Below are 20476 nucleotides of genomic sequence, written 5' to 3'. Positions count from 1 at the left end.
GTTAAAAACTCTCTCCTCCAAAAATCAATCCCCAACGGCCTTTTGTACTGAAGCACACGCAAAGGTTGACACATAATGGGTTAAAAAAAAAAACAAAAAAAAAAAATCCCCAACGCCTGTGTAATGAACACCCCAACTGCCAAGGTTGGACACCAATTGGGTTAAAAAAAAAAAAAACCATCCAACCGGCCTTGTAAACCTGAAACCACTGCAAAGGTTGACCACATTACTGGGTAAAAAAAAAAATTCAAAAAAAAAAAAAAATCCCCAAACCGGCCTTGCTACCTAAACACACTGAACCAAAGGTGGACACATAACCTTTTTTTTGGGGTAAAAAAAAAACAAAAAAAACAATCCCAACGCCTGTACTGAACGCTCTGCAAAGGTTGGACCACATACTGGGTTAAAAAAAAACAAAACAAAAAAAAAAAAAAATCACCCCAAACGGCCTTTGTACTGAAAACACTGCAAAGGTTGGAACTTACGGGTTAAAAAAACAAACAATCCCCAACGCAATGGGTTAAAAAAAAACTGAACACAAAAAACGCAAAGGTGTGACCCAACATTACCTTGGTTAAAAAAAAAAAATCAATCCCCAACGGGGCCTTGTAAACAAAACACTGCAAAAGGTTGGACACATACTGGGTTAAAAAAAAAAAAAACAATTCCCCAACCGGCCGGGTACTTAAACAAAACGTAAAAAAAAAAACAAAGGTTGACAACCCCTAACTGGGTTAAAAAAAAAAAAAATCCCCAAAGGCTTTGTACTAAACAAACACTGCAAAGGTTGACACATAAACTGGGTTAAAAAAAATTAAAGAAAACAATCCCCAACGGCCTTGTACTAAACACATGCAAAGGTTTGAAAAAAAAAAAAACATATTACCCCTTGGTTAAAATCCCCCTCCTCCCCCCCTAAAAAAAAAAAACAATCCCCAACGGCATGTACTAAAACATGATGCTGCAAAGGTTGAACATATGGGTTAAAAAAAAAAAAAAAAAAATCCCCAAACGGCCTTGTACTAAACCACACTGCAAAGGTTGACCTTATTACTTGGTTAAAAAAAAAAAAAAAAAAACAATTTTCCCAAAAAAAAAAAAAAAAAAAACGGCGTGTAACTAAACCCAATGCTGGCCAAAGGTTGACACATTTACTGGGTTAAAAAAAAAAAAAACAATCCCCAAAGGCTTGTACTAACACGCTGCCCAAAGGTTGGACACATACTAGGTTAAAAAAAAAAAAAAAAAAACAATCCCCAACGGCCTTGGGTACTTAAAAAAAAAAAAAACAATGCCCCTGTAAAGGTGGACATATACCTTGGTTAAAAAAAATTAAAAAAAAACAATCCCAACGGCTGTACAAACACGCTGCAAAGTTGACACAACTGTTTAAAAAAAAAAAAATCCCCAAACGGCTTTGTACTAAACCACACTGCAAAGGTTGAAAAAAAAAAAAAAAAACATACCTGGGGTTAAAAAAAATAAAAAACAATCCCCAACGGCCTTGTACTAAACAAACACTGCAAAGGTGACATATAAACTTGGTTAAACCCACCACCCCAAAAAAAAACAATCCCAACGGCTTGTACTAAACATTGGCTTGCAAAAAAAAGGTTGGAAAAAAAACCACATTACTGGGTAAAAAAAAAAACAAACCCCAAATCCCCAATGGCCTTGTACTAAACCGCTGCAAAGGTTGACACATACTGGGTTAAAAAAAAAAAAAAACCCCCAACGGCCTTTGTACTAAGCTAAAAAAAAAAAAAAAAAAAACATACGGGGATGCAAAGGTTACAAACCACTGGGTTAAAAAAAATTTAAAAGAGAATCCCCAACGGCCTTGTCTAAACACACTGCAAGGTTGACATATACTGGGTTAAAAAAAAAAAAAAACAATCCCCACGGCAATGTACTAAACACTTGCTGCAAAGTTGACAAACATAAAGGTGGTTACAATCAAAAAAAAAAAACCCCCATCCTTGTACGGGGTTTTAAACCCCAAAAAAAAACGGCCTGCAAAGGTTGACCATACTTGGGTTAAAAAAAAAAAAAAAACCAATCCCCAACGCCTTGTACTAAAGCCTGCTGCAAAGGTGGACACAGGTAAAAAAAAAAAAAAAAACATCCCCACTGGGTAGAAAAAAAAAAAAAACACAAATGCCTTGTTACTTAAAAAAAAAAAAACAACCCGCCTGCAGGTTGAAAAAAAAAAAAAAAAAAAAACACATAACCCTTAGTTATCAAGCGCAAAGGTTTAGCTACATTGCTGCAAGGTTGACACATACTTGGTTTAAAAAAAACAAAAAAAAAAACAATCCCAACGGCCTTGTACTAAACACGCGCAAAGTTGAAAAAAAAAAAAAAAAAAAAAACCCAACTACTGGGTTTATCCCCAACGGCTTTGTACTAAACACACTGCAAAGGTTGAACACATTACTGGGTTATACTGGGTTAAAGAAAAAAAAAAAACAATCCCCAACGCCTTTGTACTAAACCACTGCAAAGGTTTGACATTACTTGGTTAGAAAAAAAAAAAAAACAATCCCCAACGGCCTTGTACTAAACATGCTGCAAAGGTTGCACATACTGTTAAAAAAACAAAAAACAAACATCCCCAATGGCCTTGTACTAAACAAACCGCTGCAAAGTGGTTGGACACATACTAGGTTATTAAAAAAAAAAAAAAAAAAACAATCCCCAACGGCCTTGTAACAAAACATGCTGCAACGTAGGTTGACATATACTTGGTTAAAAAATTTAAAAAAATAAAAAAAAAAAAACAATCCCCAACGGCCTCTTGTACTAAACACGCTGCAAAGGTTGACACAATCTTTGGTTCTTCACAAAAAAAAAAAAATCACCCAAACGGCCTTTGTAGCTAAACCCACCTGCAAAGGTTGACACCATACTGGTGGGTTAAAAAACCTTACAAAAAACAATCCCCAATCGGCCCTTGTACTAAACACACTGCAAAGTTGACAGATAACTTGGTTAAAAAAAAAAAAAAAAAACAATCCCCAACGGCCTTGGTACTAACAAACATGCTGCAAAGGTTGACCACATACAGGGCTTAAAAAAAAAAAAAAAAAACAGAAACAATCCCCAATAGGGCCCTTGTACTTGAAACAACGCTTGCCAAAGGTTGGGACACCATACTGGGTTCCCCCAAAAAAAAAAAAAACAATTCCCCAACGGCCTTGGTAAAACAAAAAACTAAACAACACTGGCAAAGGTTGAACTCATAACTGGGTTAAAAAAAAAAAAAAAAAAACAATTCCACCCCAAACGGCAATTGTTTACTTAAAACAAACCCACTGCAAAGGTGACATATACTTGGTTTAAAAAAAAAAAAAAAACAATCCGCCCCAACGGCCTTGTACTAAACATGACTGCAAAGGTTGACACATACTGGGTTAAAAAAAAAAAAAAACAAACAAATCCCCCAATGGTCCTTGTAACTAAACACGCTGACAAAGGTTGACACATATGGGTTAAAAAAAAAAAAAAAACGTCCCCAACGGCCTTGGTACAGTAAACACACTGACAAAGGTTGACTCATACTGGGTTTAACAAAAAAAAAAAAAAAACAATCCCCAATGGCCCTTGTACTAAACATGCTGTCAAAGGCGGTGGACACATTACTAGGTTAAAAAAAAAAAAACAATCCCCAATGCCTTGGGACACATTACTGGGTTTAAAAACAAAAAAAAAAAACAATCCCCAACGGCCTTGTACTAAACACAGGCACTGCAAAGTTTTTGGTTTGGAAGCTTCATACTGGGTTAAGGTTAAAAAAAAAAAAAAACAATCCCTCCCCAATGGCCTTGTACTAAACATGCTGCAAAGGTGGACACCATATGCTGGGGTTAAAAAAAAAAAAAAAAAAACAATCCCCAACGGCCTTGTTACTGAACACACTGCAAAGGTTTGACACAATACTAGGTTAAAAAAAAAAAACAATCCCAATGCCTGGACACATACTGGGTTTAAAAAAAAAAAAAACAAAAAACAATCCCCAACGGCCTTGGTACTGACAACCGCTGCAAAGGTTGACAACATACTAGGTTAAAAAAAAAAAAAACAATCCCCAATGCCTTGACACATACTGGGGTTAAAAAAAACAAAAAAACATCTCCCCAGACGGCCTTGTACTGAAACCACCAGCCTGCAAAGGTGGACACATACTGGGTTAAAAAAAAAAAAAAAAAAAAAAATCCCCAACGGTCCTTTGTACTACAAAACACACTGCAAAGGTGGGGGACTCCATACTGGTTTAAAAAAAAAAAAAACCCCCCCCCAAAAAAAACAATCTCCCCAATGGCCCTTGTACTAAACAGCTGCAAAGGGTGGGACAACATTACTAGGTTAAAAAGAAAAAAAAAAAAAAAACAATCCCCAATGCCTTAGAAACACATACTGGGTTTAAAAAAAACAAAAAACAAAAAAAAGCAATCCCCAACGGCCTTGTACTGGAAAACACTACTGACAAAGGTTGGGACACATACTGGGTTAAAAAAACAAAAAAAAAACAATCCCCAACGGACTTTTACTAAGAACAACACTGGCAAAGGTGGACTCATACTGGCTAGGGTTAAAAAAACAAAAAAAAAAAAAAAACAATCCCCAACGGCCTTGTAACTTGAACCACACTGCAAAGGTGGACACCATACTGGGTTAAAAAAAAAAAAAAAAAACAATCCCCCAACGGCTTGTACTGGGAAGCACAACTGCACAAAGGTTGACTCTACTAACTGGGTTAAAAAAAAAAAGAAAAAAAAAAAAAAACCAATCCCCAAACGGCCTTAGTACTGAAAACCCAAACTGCAAAGGTTGACACAGACTAGGTTCTTTCACCCCAAAAAAAAAAAAAACAATCCCCAATGCCTTGGACCCAATACTGGGTTTACAAAAACAACAAAAATAAAAAAAACAATCCCCCAACGGTATTGTACTGGAACAAAACGCTGCCAAAGGTTGACAAACCCATTTACTGGGTTTAAAAATAAAAAAGAAAAATCCCAACATCCTTGTACTAACACACTGCAAAGGTTGACTCATACTGGGTTAAAAAAAAAAAAAAAAAAAAATCCCCAACGGCCTTGTACTAAAACACACTGCAAAGGTTGACTCATACTGGGTTAAAAAAAAAAAAAAACAATCCCAATGGCCTTGTACTAAACATGCTGCAAAGGTGGACACATACTAGGTTAAAAAAAAAAAAACAATCCCCAATGGCCTTGTACTAAACATGCTGCAAAGGTGGACACATACTGGGTTAAAAAAAAAAAAAAAAACAATCCCCAACGGCCTTGTACTGAACACACTGCAAAGGTTGACACATACTAGGTTAAAAAAAAAAAACAAAAAAAAAAAAATCCCCAATGCCTTGACACATACTGGGTGTTAAAAAACAAAAAAAAACAATCCCCAACGGCCTTGTACTGAACACAGCTGCAAAGGTTGACACTACTAGGTTAAAAAAAAAAAACAATCCCCAATTCCCTTGACACATACTGGGTTAAAAAAACAAAAAAAAAAAAAAACAATCCCCAACGCTTGTACTGAACACGCTGCAAGGTGGACACATACTGGGTGAAAAAAAAAAAAAAAAAAAATCCCCAACAGCCTTGTACTAAAACACACTGCAAAGGTTGACTCATACTGGGTTAAAAAAAAAAAAAAAAACAATCCCCCATGGCCTTGTACTAAACATGCTGCAAAGGTTGGACACATACTAGGTTAAAAAAAAACAATCCCCAATGCCTTGACACATCTGGGTTAAAAAACAAAAAAAACAATCCCCAACGGCCTTGTACTGAACACACTGCAAAGGTGACACTACTGGGTTAAAAAACAAAAAAAAAAAAACAATCCCCCAACGGCCTTTTGTACTGAACACACTGCAAAGGTGACACATACTGGTTAAAAAAAAAAAAAAAAAAACAATCCCCAACGGCCTTGTACTGACACACCTGCAAAGGTGGACACATACTGGGTTAAAAAAAAAAAAAAAAACAATCCCCCACGGCCTTGTACTGAACACACTGCAAAGGTTGACACATACTAGGTTAAAAAAAAAAAAAAAACAATCCCCAACGGCCTTGTACTGAACACACTGCAAAGGTTGACACATACTAGGTTAAAAAAAAAAACAATCCCCAACGGGCCTTGTACTGACACACTGCAAGGAAAAGGGGAAAACACAAAAGATACTTGGGTTAAAAAAAACAAAAAAAAACCCATCAATGGCTTTCCTAAACCCCAATGGCTGCACAGGTGGACACTATGGGTTAAAAAAAAAAAAAAAACCAAAACACTGCCTTGTACGAACACGGCTGCAAAGGTGGACACATACTAAAGGTTTTAAAAAAAAAAAAAAAAACACTCAACCCCAACGGCCTTGTACTGAACACGCTGCAAAGGTGACACATACTAGGGTTAAAAAAAAAAAAAAAAAAAACAATCCCCCAACGGCCCTTGTAAAAAAAACTGAAACACGCTGCAAAGGTTTGACACATATAGGTTAAAACAAAAAAAAAAAACAATCCCAACCGCTTGTACTGAACACGCCAAGTTGACACATACTGGGGTTAAAAAACAAAAAAAAAAAAAACAATCCCCCAACGGCCTTGTACTGAAACACGCTGCAAAGGTGGACACATACTAGGTTAAAAAAAAAAAAAAAAACAATCCCCAATTGGCTTGAAAACACATACTGGGTTAAAAAAAAAAAAACAAAAAACAATCCCCAACGGCCTTGTCTGGGGGGAAACACCCGCAAAGGTTTGACACATACTGGTTAAAAAAAAAAAAAACAATCCCCATGGCCTTGGGTTAAAAAAAACTAAAAAAAAAAACAATGCTGCAAAGGTGGAACACATACTGGGTTAAAAAAAAAAAAAAAAACAATCCCCAAACGGGCCTTGTACTGAACCACTGCAAAGGTGACACATACTAGGTTCCCCAAAAAAAAAATTCCATCCCCAATGCCTGACCTACTGTTTAAAAAAAAAAAAAAACAAAAAAAACAATCCCCAACGCCTGTTACTGACCACTGCAAAAGGTTGGACACCTACTGGGTTAAAAAAAAAAAAAAAACAATCCCCACGCCTTGTACTGACAAACTGCAAAGGTGGACACAACTGGGTTAAAAAAAAAAAAAAAAAAAAAAACAATCCGCCAACGGCTTGTAACTGAACACACTGCAAAGGTTGACACATCTAGGATAAAAAAAAAAAAAAACAACCCAAACGGCCTTGTCCTGAACCAACTGCAAAGTTGCCCACATACGGTTAAAAAAAATAAAAAAAACAATCCCCAACGGCGCTTGTACTAAACACGCTGCAAAGGTGGACTACATACTGGGTTAAACAAAAAAAAAAAAACAATCCCCAAACGGCCTTGTACTAAACACAGCTGCAAAGGTTGACACATACTGGGTTAAAAAAAAAAAACAATCCAACGAGCCTGTACTAAACACGCTGCAAGGTGGACCACATACTGGTTAAAAAAAAAAAAAAAAACAATCCCCAACGGCCTTGTACTGAACACGCTGCAAAGGTTGACTACATACTGGGTTTAAAAAAAAAAAACAATACCCCAACGGCCTTGTACTGAAACACGCTGCAAAGGTTGACACATACTGGGTTAAAAAAAAAAAAACAATCGCCCGAAACAGCCTTGTACTAAACCACGGCTGCAAAGGGTTGACAAACATACTGGGTTAAAAAAAAAAAAAAAACAATCCCCAACGGCCTTTGTTACTGAAAACACGCCTGCAAAGGTTGGACACTACTTGGTTAAAAAAAAAAAACAATCCCCAACGGCCTTGTACTAAACACGCTGCAAAGGGTTGACAAAAAAAAAAACCATAACTGGGTTAAAAAAAAAAAAAACAATCCCCAACGGCCTTAGTACTAACAAACCGCTGCAAAGGTTGGACACATACTTGGGTTATAAAAAAAAAACAATCCCCAACGGTCTTGTTACTAAACACGCTGCAAAGGTTGGGAATATTAACTGGGTTAAAAAAAAAAAAAAAAAAAAAAAAAAACAATCCCCAACTGCCTTGTACTAAACACGCTGTCAAAGGTTTGACATCATAACTGGGTTTAAAAAAAAAAAAAACCCCAAAGAGAAAAAAAAAAAAAACAATCCCCAAACGGCCTTGTACTGAACACGCTGCAAAGGTGGGGACACATTTAACTGGGTTAAAAAAAAAAAAAAAACAATCCCCAACGGCCTTGTTACTAAACACGCTGCAAAGGTGGGACATATACTGGGGTTTAAAAAAAAAAAAAAAAAAAAAACAAGCCCCAACGGCCTTATTTACGTAAACACGCTGCAAAGGTTGACCAAGCATAACTAGGTTAAAAAAAAAAAAAAAACAATCCCCCAACGGCCTTCGTTACTAAAACACGCTGGCAAAGGTTGACACCATATTGGTTGGGTTTAAAAAAAAAAAAAAAACAATCCCCAATAACGGCCTTGTAACTGAACAAAACGCCTGCAAAGGTTGACACATATTGGGTTTAAAAAAAAAAAGAAAAACAATCCCCCAACGGCCTTTGTACTGAACAACACCTGCAAAGGTGGACTCATACTGGGGTTAAAAAAAAAAAAAAAAAACAAATACCCCAACGGCCTTAGTACTGATAACACTACTGCAAAGGTTGACCACATATTGGGTTCAAAAAAAAACAAAAAAAAAACAATCCCCAATGGCCTTGTACTGAACACACTGCAAAGGTTTTGACACATACTGGGTTAAAAAAAAAAAAAAAAAAAAAATCCCCCAACGGCCTTGTTACTAAAACAACGCTGACAAAGGTTGGACATATTTACTGGGTTAAAAAAAAAAACAATCCCAACGGCCTTGTGACTAAAACACGCTGCAAAGGTTGACATATAACTGGGCTCAAAAAATAAATAAAAAACAATCCCCAACGGCCTTGTACTAAACACGCTGCAAAGGTTGACACATACTGGGTTAAAAAAAAAAAAAAAAAAAAACAATCCCCAACGGCCTTGTACTAAACACGCTGCAAAGGTTGACACATACTGGGTTAAAAAAAAAAAAAAAAAAACAATCCCCAATGGCCTTGTACTAAACACACTGCAAAAGGTTTGACACATACTGGGTTAAAAAAAAAAACAATCCCCAATGGCCTTGTACTAAACACGCTGCAAAGGTGGATACATACTGGGTTAAAAAAAAAAAAAAAAAACAACCCCAACGGCGGCCCTTGTGCTAAACACACTGCAAAGGTTGACACATACTGGGTTAAAAAAAAAAAAACAATCCCCAACAGCCTTGTACTAAACACACTGCAAAGGTTGACACATACTGGGTTTAAAAAAAAAAAAAAAAAAAAACAATCCCCAACGCCTTGTGCTAAACACACTGCAAAGGTTGACACATATTGGGTTAAAAAAAAAACAAAAAAAAAAAAAAAAAAAAAAAAAAAACAATCCCCAACGGCCTTGTACTAAACACACTGCAAAGGTTGACACATACTGGGTTAAAAAAAAAAAAAAAAAACAATCCCCAACGGCCTTGTACTAAACACACTGCAAAGGTTGACACATATTGGGTTAAAAAAAAAAAAAAAAAAAACAATCCCCAACGGCCTTGTACTAAACACGCTGCAAAGGTTGACACATACTGGGTTAAAAAAAAAAAAAAAAAAAACAATCCCCCAAACAGCCTTGTACTAAACACACTGCAAAGGTTGACACATACTGGGTTAAAAAAAAAAAAAAAAAAAAAAACAATCCCCAACGGCCTTGTGCTAAACACACTGCAAAGGTTGACACATATTGGGTTAAAAAAAAAAAAAAAAAAAAAAAAAATCCCCAACGGCCTTGTACTAGACACACTGCAAAGGTGGACACATACTGGGTTAAAAAAAAAAAAAACAATCCCCAACGGCCGCTGCAAAGGTGGACACATACTGGGTTTAAAAAAAAAAATCCCCAAAGGCCTTGTACTAAACACGCTGCAAAGGTGGATACATACTAGGTTAAAAGATTTCCCGACGGGCTTATACTAAACACGCTGCAAAGGTAAATACATACTGGGCGTATAAACAATTCCCAACGGGCTTGGGCTAAACACACTGCAAAGGTAGATACATAACGGGTTTATAAAATCCTCAATGGGCTCGTACTAAAAACACCGCAAAGGTGGATACATGCTGGGTTAAAAAATTCCCCAACAGGCTTGTATTAAACACACCCCAAAGGTGGATACATACCGGGTTTGAAAAAAGTCTCCAGCAGGCTTGTACTAAACTCGCTGGATTTATGAAAGATAAAAGTAAAAAAAATGAAAGGGGTTGCAGCTAGGGGCCGAGGGGACGCTGCAAAGAATCTTAAGCAATGCCTACAGTGCACCGTATGAGGTGCACTGACGGCACTACCCGTCTACGGCGTGCACGTAATAGTGAAAATTGTCTTGCAGTTGCAACGACGCACAGCGGTGTCTCAGACCCAATGTTCCCAAGCTGATAACACCCACAATGAGATGCGTTCCCACCGATAATTTTTTAATTTTTATGAAATTCACCATTTTTTTTCCATGACAAAGACTATAAGAAGGAATTCCTGGCGATGCACCGCCGAGACATCCATTGCAACATCCTCCTACAGCAATGAAGGCGATTCTCATCCTGACGGCTTTTGCCGCCTTAGCTGGCCCTGCTGCCTGTGGCCGCCTCCAGGTTTGTCTTTCCCGGGAATATTTGAATTTTAACGTCTATTTACCTTCGGGCAGTTCATTCTATAAGCTTCCCTGCAATTGTAAAAATAAACCGAGCTTGTGTAAGAGAAGGGGTCATGCGATCTAAGAGTTTTCAGCGTGATCCTACACTTCGGCGCAGAAGCATTGCTTCAACTAGTGTTGCCAATCGCATTTTTAAATTTCCGCTAGAAGGGACTTCAAAAACCACTAGATTGGCACTGTAACCCACCAGATTTTCATTAGTATATGTAGTTTACTTAGTACATACATACATATGATATATATATATATATATACTATATATATATATATAATATATATATATATATATATATACACTCCCTTCTAAATTTTTTAACGCACTGCGGCTTAACGCTAAATTGGCAACACTGGACTTCAACGTACATTTTCAGCATACTTGAAAGCGTGCTTCAGCGTACATTTTCAGAAAAGGTGAAAGCGTGCTTCAGCATACATTTTCGGCAAAGGTGAAAGCAGCTTTTGATCAACTCGGACCCGACCCAAAAGTTCGCCAAATCTAGTCCCAAGCAACAAATCGCCGTTTTTTTAATCTTGTTTATCAAGAGCCCTTTCCATTCTCCTCAGCCTTTCAGCAATTTAACATTATATTTTTATGGTTCACTTCTTACCCCAGGACTTGTAAAAACGGTTGTTTTCCACTGAATGAAGTTCACCAGTTGCAGTCCGTGCTCAATGCAACTTTACGAATGTTACTTTAACCAGTTTCATCAATCAATGGTTTTAACATACGTCATTTTTCTTGCTGTCACGCTTCGCGGTAATTGCTTCTATCTTGTTTTATGTCTGAACGATTATATTTTCCAGTTGACTAAGCTGTCGAGGGATTTCATGTCTACACGTAATGAAGATTTTACAAAGTATGCACACATGTACATGATACACATACACACGACCGCGCTTTATTTATATTTTATAGTATATACAATCATGAAAAATTTCAGTGTCTAAAAACTCTCAAAAGTGATCCCGGGTTATAAAAGCAGACTGTGTATAGTCTACCCACTCCCCCATCCCCCACGCAGGTTTCGGGCAAGGACCTGACCTACAACGGAGAAAAGGTTTTCCTGAGCGGCTGCAACTTCGCCTGGAATAACTATGGCTACGACTTCGGCAACGGCAAATACGACGGCACGCTCGAACAGTGGGTCTCGGAAATCGGGGGCGCCGGAGGAAACTCCGTTCGTAAGTATAGTGGACTGAAGTTCGGGTCAACAATGCCACAACTGACTGAATATTATTATTATTATCATTATTAGCAGCAGTAGTAGTAGTAGTGGTAGCTGTTGTTGTTGTTGTATTAGTAGTATTCAGAAGACGGACCCTATTCATATGGAACAACCCCACCAAAGGGACCACCGACTCGACATTCAAGCCAATGTTGCCAACCGTAAGGTAATTGCCCTACACGTAGGGTAATTTGACCAAATATTTTAGACCTTAAGGCAATATTTTCAAGTGAAGGGTAATTGTAACAATGCCTTTATTGATCAACATCTTTATTAGTATTATTTGTGATTATCACAACCTCAGAATGTAAGGTAATTTCCAGTTATGTAGGGCCTTTTCTTGATTTTTGTAGGGTGCATAGGGTTAGAGGGTTGGCATCACTGATTCAAGCTTCCAAGCAATAAGGCGCTGATTCGAAAGAAGCAACAAAAGGTGATGGGAAATACAGAAAGAGGAGATCAGCCATTAGAAAAGCAGATCAATTAACAAATGAATGAATAAATAAAATATAAGTAAAATATTAAACTACAAGTTAAACTGGCTCAGGGTAGAAATGAATGACTACTACATCTTCGCTTGGACTTCTGAAGTTCTAATTGCACGACCATCCTCAGGGAGACTCTTCCATAGAATAGAATAAAATATAGAATTGAGGCCAAAGGCTAAGCGCTGGAACCTAGAGGTCATTCACCGCTGAAACGGAAATTGACAGCAAAAGGGACTGAAAGATGTAACAGGAGGAAAACCTCAAAGCAGTTGCACTATGAATCAACGCTTAGGAGAGAGTGGGGAATATGAGTGGAAGAAAGCGAATATAGACGGAGATGCAGTGGAAGGAATGAAAAGGGGTTGCAGCTAGAAGCCGAAGGAACGCAGGCAAGAACCTTAAATAATGCCTACAGTGTATCGCACGAGGTGAATTGGCGGCATTATCCCCCTACGGGGATAACCGACAGACACTACACTGGTTTATTTTCTGCTCATTGATTGGGGGTTTATCTTACTTTGTAAAATAATTTATTATATATTTTTTTTACCAGTAATGCGTTAGTTGCTATTTTTGCGCAGAGAATTAGTAGTGAAAGATGCCGTCTTTATGTAAGATATCTATTGTCTTTTTTTTTTTTTTTACCTTTTTCAAAGTAAAATGTTCCAGTCGTACTATTGCAACGACGCAATACTCATCTTTTCAACAGACACTTTTTAAAATTACCATCATATCAAAAGATTATTCCTATCACATTTGAAAACAAGAGGGCAAAAATGCTAAATATATTTCCAGTAAAAAAATACAACTTTAATATATCTACGAGATTCACAACCCCAACGTAACTGTTACTTCTTCAACTAAGTCTTCATTAAAATTCTATGTCAATTAATCCCAATAAATATGGCAGGACAAAACACAAACAAACAATAAAAACTACAGAGGCTAGAGGGCTGCAAATTGCTATGTCGATTATCCACCCTTCAATCATCAAACATGCCAAATTGCAGCCCTCTAGCCTCGATAGTTTCTATTTGATGTGAGGTTATAGTTAGCCTTGATCGTGCATCTGGCAACGATATAGGACAGGCCACCACCAAGCAGTGGTTAAAGTTTCTACTTGTTATTGTTGCTATATCAATAGCACTGCCATTGACGCTGTTCGTCTTTAATTTTCAGGGGCGTGGGTGCACGTGGAAGGCGACAACACGCCCACCTATGACAGCAACGGTTACGTCACCAGTTGCGACAACACGGGCGACTTCGAGAATGACGTCTTGAAGCTGCTGAATGCGGCCCAGTCGCACGACGTCCTGGTGGTGCTGACCTTGTGGAACGGAGCCTACCTCAACAACCAGAACACCATCAACCTCATCTGGGACGATTCCAAGCTAGAGTCCTACGTCCAGAATTGCCTCAAGGTCAGTGTTGTGACGTCACCTGAGCCTCTGGAGTTGTTCCTTTCATTACTCAAAGAAGCTACTTTTGTCACTTGAAAGTTCCTTCAGTGTTGTGATGTCACCTGAGCCTATGGAATTGTTCCTTTCGTTACTCAAAGAAGCTACTTTTGCCACTTGAAAGTTCCTCCAGTGTTGTGACGTCACGTGAGCCTCTAGAGTTGTTCTTTTCATTACTTAAAAAAGCTACGTTTGTCACTCGCAAGTTACTCCAGTGTCGTGACGTCGAGTGAGTCTGGAGTTTCTTTCGTTACTTAAAGAAACTACTTTTGTCACTCAAATCCAGTGTTGTGACGTCATGTGAACCTCTGGGGTTCCTTTCGTTACTTAAAAATGCTACTTTTGTCATTTGAAAGTTCCTTCAGTGTTGTGACGTCGCACATGTCTGTGTAGTTCCTTTCGTTATTAAAAGATGCTAATTTTGTCATTTGAAAGTTCCTTCAGTGTTGTGACATCACGCGAGTCTCTAGGAGTTCCTTTTGTTACTCAAAGAAGCTACTTTTGTCATTTGAAAGTTCCTTCAGTGTTGTGACGTCACATGAGTCTTTGGAGTTTCTAGTTCCTTTCATTACTCAAAGAAGTTACTTTTGTCTCGAAAGTTCCTTCAGTGTTGTGACGTCACGTGTGTCTGGAGTTCCTTTCGTTACTTAAATATACTACTTTTATTACTCGAGAGTTCCTGTTGCCAAGGAATATAGAATTTCTATTTGAAAAAGTCCCTCAAATCTGCTCCTCACGTTCCAAGCCCAGCTTTGTTTCGAACTCGTGACAGTATGTAGTATCTTGGCCTGCGTGAGTGTTCGTTTTACTCATTTCCTTCTCTTCTCCTTTTTCTTCTTCTCTGCAGAGTCTGGTAGGAAAAATCAAGGGTCATCCAGCTTTGGCAGCCATTGAGACAGTGAACGAGCCGGAGGGGTCCGTGAAGGTATGTCATTTGTTATATATATATATTTTCTTAATGAAAATTTAAAGACTGGAGAAGAAAAACATTACCCATCTCCTATGGTAAAGGCTGATAGTGCATAAATTGGAGCTACATAGGTAGATCCTGAGTGCAGGATTTAGGGACCAACTTCACTCCTGTTTGAACTGAAGAACTGTCTTGATTCTATTCCAGCGTAATATATATATTCCATATGCAAACGTGACTGTGGCCGATTGCAACTCCTTTTTCAAATTTCTTTTGCTTATTTCCAGGTTGAATCCAGTTCCGAGTATTGTTATGACACCCAGCTGATTGGTCAGTCAGGAGCAGGATGGACTGGCAAAGGAATTCCCATGGAAAGGTGAGGCGTGGAATTAACGATCCTTCTCTAATTAACTGTTCCACCGAGAGAAAAACGTCATCCTGAACTTTCCATCGTAATCTTCATGTTTATGATACATTATGGATGTCCAACTTTCTCTCTCTCACTCTCTCTTTAGGATTAAAATGTAACCTTTCCACTTCATCCAAACAGGTGGCTGAAGTTCATTGGCCGACAAAATCAAGTCGTCCGTGAGGTGGACTCCGGACTTTTGCTCACCCTCGGATCTTGGGGTAAAGAGACGTTTTCAGTTCGTGCTCGAGATGCTTTTTTTCATCTCAGTGTCATACAGTACTATAATAGTAGATTCACATCGACCGTGCGTTTGATGTCTAGGCCGGTCTCTTACGATGCTCCTGATTGGCTATTGATACGCCAATCATGGGGCTGGAAACTTTCAGTTTCTCGAGAGAGTTCACATAGGCAGGATGTATGTTCCTCCACCTCTCCTAAGGGATACGTCTTTCAAACGTATCCCTCAGGAGAAACTGAATATACATTCTGCTCGTGTGAACTCTCTCTCTCGAGAGAAAAGAGTTTCCAGCCCTGCGATTGGCTTATCAACAGCCAGTCAGGAGCGTCGTAAGGGACTGGCCTAGAAGTCAAATGCACGGTTGATGCGAGTTTTCTATATTAGCTCTGCGTTTAGTCAATGAATTCTTCTGCGTATTGCCTCACACTATAACCTCTTCTCTAACTCTCGAACTTTTTTTTTTTTGTTATTATCATTCAATAGATAATATTCCGTATGCTCCAATAAGCATGAATACTTGCATTTACGTATTCTTAACACAACATGTAGTTTTAACGTTTTATTTTCTCTTCGTCCGACGCTCAGGTCAGTTCGCCCAAAGCGACGCCTTCTCTAACACTCGCAACCACTACAGCAACGACTGTCTGTACAAGGCGGCAGGAGACAACTCCCACATCGACTTCTACCAGATGCACTCGTACGACTGGGGAGGCTCTTGGAGTCCCAACGCTCCCTTCACGGTAAGGACGGCATTAGGAGGACGCAACCACGGTCTAGGTATGTCTAGACTCTAGACCGTGGCCGCGACAACCATTATTCACGCATTCAGTTGATTTTACAGCATAGGACATGACTCGGTGACAATCAGTTCATTAATGTGTTCATTTATCTGCTTTTCTAACAGCTGATGCCCTTTTTCTGTATTTAACACTGCCTTCTTTTGCTTCTTGCAAATGAACGCACCACATTCTTCGTAAGGTTGGATTTCAAGTCAGTGGCCCCTTTGGCGGGATTTTTCCAATTGAATGTTGTTCTTCCTATGCATAATAATAATGATAATGACATCCATTGAAACGATAGATGAAAGTATGAGCAAAGGAAGGTTTATGAACTGTACTAGAGAAACGAACGAGAGAGAGTGTGTGTCCGCGTATTAATAGGTCTCAGTCTATTACTTCAGACATACCTATACCCCTCGGCTACATGTCGGTAAAGAACCTCTAACGAAAGAAACGGGAATTAGTCGGAAATATATGCTGAATTTATTCAGTAGCGTTCGCTTCACATAAGAATGATAGTACAGTCGTAAAACATATTTTCTTAACGAAGAACATGTACAACTGTACAACAAAATCAAAATTCCATTTTTGCCAATTGTACTACACACTCAAACTGTGATATGCAATACTTCGAATTCCACCGGAAATTGATATTTTTCGGTTCAGGAACAAAACTGCTATATTCCAGTTAACAATAGGTTACAGAAAGCATCAACACAATTTTGATTGCATCTTAGGAAAACTGATAAATTTCTACTTGAATGGCTAACAAGGCGTGATCCGGCCTACAGCTTACTCGGCGTGCAAGAATTTTTTCCTCACGCGGAAGATGTAAAACACTATATTCCTAACTTTTAACGCAAATCAAAATGTACTAGAATCTAGGGTCAGATAGAGCGTTGTTTCACCAACGAAAATGAAAATAAATACGCTAGTATATTTTTAGATATAATTGTTCTGTACTGTTTAACAAGCACATTATTTATTTGTTACATTTTCATTCTAGTAAATATATTATTAATATCCTATCCTCAAATTCCTGTGTCTTTAACTCAACGCGAAACACCTTTTTCAGACCTTTTTAGGCTCTTCCATAGACCTTTCCTACAGCCCACTCCCACCAAAAAACAAGACCAACAACAAAGTAGTTTGTAAGCTTACTCCCCGAGTAAGCGGAATTTGAAGTAATAATTGCAACGGGTATATTTCTCTTCCCTGACGGCGAGAAGTACGAGTAGCTCTGAAGAATGTTGAAAGTCTGCCTTTATCAAAGTGCTAATACATGTCTTCATTCTCCCCCACGAGATTTCTCCTCCATTCATGAAAAGTATTAGACTGACAACTCATTCGAAGTTTCGCAATACGTCCTTTGGACGATATCTGCTTTAATATGAAAATAGTTTCATTTCTAAGTCTAAGTATGTTACTATATGCATTATAAGCACTGCCACAACTAACACCACCATTAGCTAAGTTCGCTTTATACGAAAACAGTTCCATTTCTGTCTAAGTATGCTACAACAAGCATTATATGCAGTGCCACAACTAACACCACCATTAGCCACGTTCATTTCGTGTTTGTTGTCTATAAAGAGGTCATTTTTCTAATGTCTTGTTTGACTTGTACTAGGTGAACGCCGATAACTACAACCTCGACAAACCCCTCGTGATCGGAGAATACGCTTCAGTCTGTGCTGCTGGTACCTCCCTCAGGGACTTGTACGAATACTCCTACACACACGGATACAGCGTAAGTACCGAACGAAGTATTACAAATGCCGTTCATTTTCGTTCTTTTGACGTGGGATAGGAGAGGGCCTTTCATCCAACCCCACCTCCCTGGATGCATCTGCAATGCATGGTCTCAAATTTCTTCTCCGTCTTTCCTGTCTTGTTAATGTCTGTTTTCTCCAGATCTGAGTTGCTCTTTCCCTTCCTATCATTTTTTTTTTCTCATTCGTCCTCTAAGAGGTGTCTGCAGCTCTGCTTACGTTTTGTCACAAGGTGTTAATGCATTATGAGAACAAGGTTCCCTTTAACACTTCCAAAAGAATTTCTCTCCTTGCCCTGTCTCTCTCGTCCTAATGATCTTCCAGAATCTGAAAAATCAGCCCAGGATCCAATCGCAATTAGGCTCAGATCTGACGTGGCACTTGACTGACGGGCCATAATATCAAAGGCCTGATTTTTTTACCTTCTTGCATGAGGCCTTTTGCGTTTTTCAGGCACCTGGTGTAGTTTCCCTTTGACCAGTCCCTCCGTATCTTTGTACTACACTCAAACTGTGATAACAAGTAGTACAGCTGTAATTAGCTTGTTTTAAACCACTCTTAAAGACATAGATTCAAAGTTTTGGCTGTCACAACAGAGTAACCTCTTGGTCCCTTACCGAGTCCGACCGTACTAGTGAATATTGCTCCCCAGATATTCTTTATCAGTTCCGGAAAATTCAACTTGCAAATCAAGTTCCCAGTGCTTCTCATCACTGTAAATTATGAAGCACAATAACACACTGGGAAGACACAACGGCCATTTGTCTTAAATTATATTACCAGATTGGTTTTATTACTGGGTGTTTACACATACCCATTTCGTTCATACTCCTCTCTAATTACTTTCTTCATCTTTATCCTTTGGACCTCTCTCCATGGCCTTTTTGTATGATAATATTTCGTCAGGCCAAAGCTTGCTGAAGAACTAGGAGCATTTTTGCAAAATTGCAAATAAATATTTTCGAACTACAATTAAAAAGTATTGCATCCTCTAAAAAATATACGTGAAAAAACTGCATTTGGTAAATCCCTTTCTGAGCCTGTTTGTAAAATGAACTCATCTGAATGTCAAAGGCGTTCACAGCACAGGATTATTGTACTTGGAAATGACACTTCTGCCACGAGAGTAAGTAACACTTGCCACTAACAACCAAATACCGCAACAGTGAGTGAATAATTATACCCGCTTTCTTCATAATAACATAACCTTGGTTTTCCAGATCATATCATTTCTCACTGTCTTCGGCTTCCTGCAACTGGGTATATAAAGGAAGAAGGTGGTTTTTCCTGCTCACAGAAACTCCCATCAAAGTGGTTGGTTGTGGAGTTTTCCCTTTCATAATAGACAGCTATTATCGTGGCATGCCCTTCAGATGCCGCGAGTTCGCGCCTCCCCTAGGCCGACGAAAAATCCTGGCTCTTTATCATGATCGGTTACTACTGCAGTGCGGGGACTTTCGCGGTGGGAGGTTGGGACCAACATTCTTTGGAAGGTTGAATTTGAAGGCATTGGCCCCTTTGGTGTGCTTGTTTCATGTCAATAGGTTTCTCATCTACTGAAATGATAAAAACATTAATTACAGGGAGGCTGGAGTTGGCACTACACAGCTACAGGCGACTGTAGCGACTCAAGAGATACGCAGCGTGACGCTTTGGGGCAACTTCATGGCAGGACTGACCACGGCACCGTCAATTTCCACGTTGGCTAAAAAGGCTGCAATGTAACCCTGTGACTGGTGATGCTCATGAAATAAAATACTTCAAAATACTTCAGCTTTAACTGTGTTTTACCTCTTCTGAGATACCCTTCGACTTATACTGTCCAACCACTAACGCCAGAATTTAGCTCAACAACTATAGTGAATTTACATCAACCGTGCATTTGATGTCTAGGCCCGTCCCTTACGACGCTCCTGATTGGCTGTTGAGAAGCCAATCGCAGGGCTAGAAACTCTGTCTCTCTCTCGAGTTCACATGGGTAGGATCTATGTTCCATCTCTCTTGAGGGATACGTCTTTCAAACGTATTCCTCAGGAGAGGTGGAACATGCATCCTACCTATGTGAACTCTCTCGGGAGACTGAGTTCCCAGCCCTGTGATTGGCTTATCAACCGCCAATCAGGAGCTTCGTAAGGGACTGGCCTAGACGTCAAATGCACGGTTGATGTGAATCTACTATAGTGACAAAGTAGTATATAAAGGAAAGGTTAAAAGATGAAAACTCTACAGTTCAGTAAATTTAAACTGTACTCAAGACATCGATTTGGGAATTATCCAATTCTGGAGAGGAGAACAGTGAAGTAATTTGATGCAATAACAATGTACAGTAACGGAAAAGCTGCGGTTGCAGTGTGGGTCTGCAACGGATGTGGTATGTCCACAATAAGACTAAACGATGACATGTCTGTAAT

The 20476-nt window shown here is 38.9% G+C and overlaps 1 protein-coding gene across 1 annotated transcript; it reads left to right on the top strand.

The window, feature by feature from the left end:
* Positions 1-10603: 10603 nt before the first annotated feature.
* Positions 10604-19839, top strand: LOC135197024 (mannan endo-1,4-beta-mannosidase-like). Its single transcript, XM_064223930.1, has 9 exons — positions 10604-10721; positions 11806-11965; positions 13677-13918; positions 14802-14879; positions 15152-15240; positions 15415-15494; positions 16100-16254; positions 17924-18043; positions 19649-19839. Exons 1-9 carry the CDS (start codon positions 10653-10655, stop codon positions 19772-19774), a joined length of 1119 nt encoding a protein of 372 aa, XP_064080000.1. The 5' UTR covers positions 10604-10652; the 3' UTR covers positions 19775-19839.
* Positions 19840-20476: the final 637 nt, after the last annotated feature.

This window comes from Macrobrachium nipponense, chromosome 18 (assembly GCF_015104395.2).
Source record: "Macrobrachium nipponense isolate FS-2020 chromosome 18, ASM1510439v2, whole genome shotgun sequence".
NCBI classification, from domain to species: domain Eukaryota; kingdom Metazoa; phylum Arthropoda; class Malacostraca; order Decapoda; family Palaemonidae; genus Macrobrachium; species Macrobrachium nipponense.
Note: the sequence above shows the minus strand (reverse complement) of the source record. Positions and strands in the feature narration are given on the sequence as shown.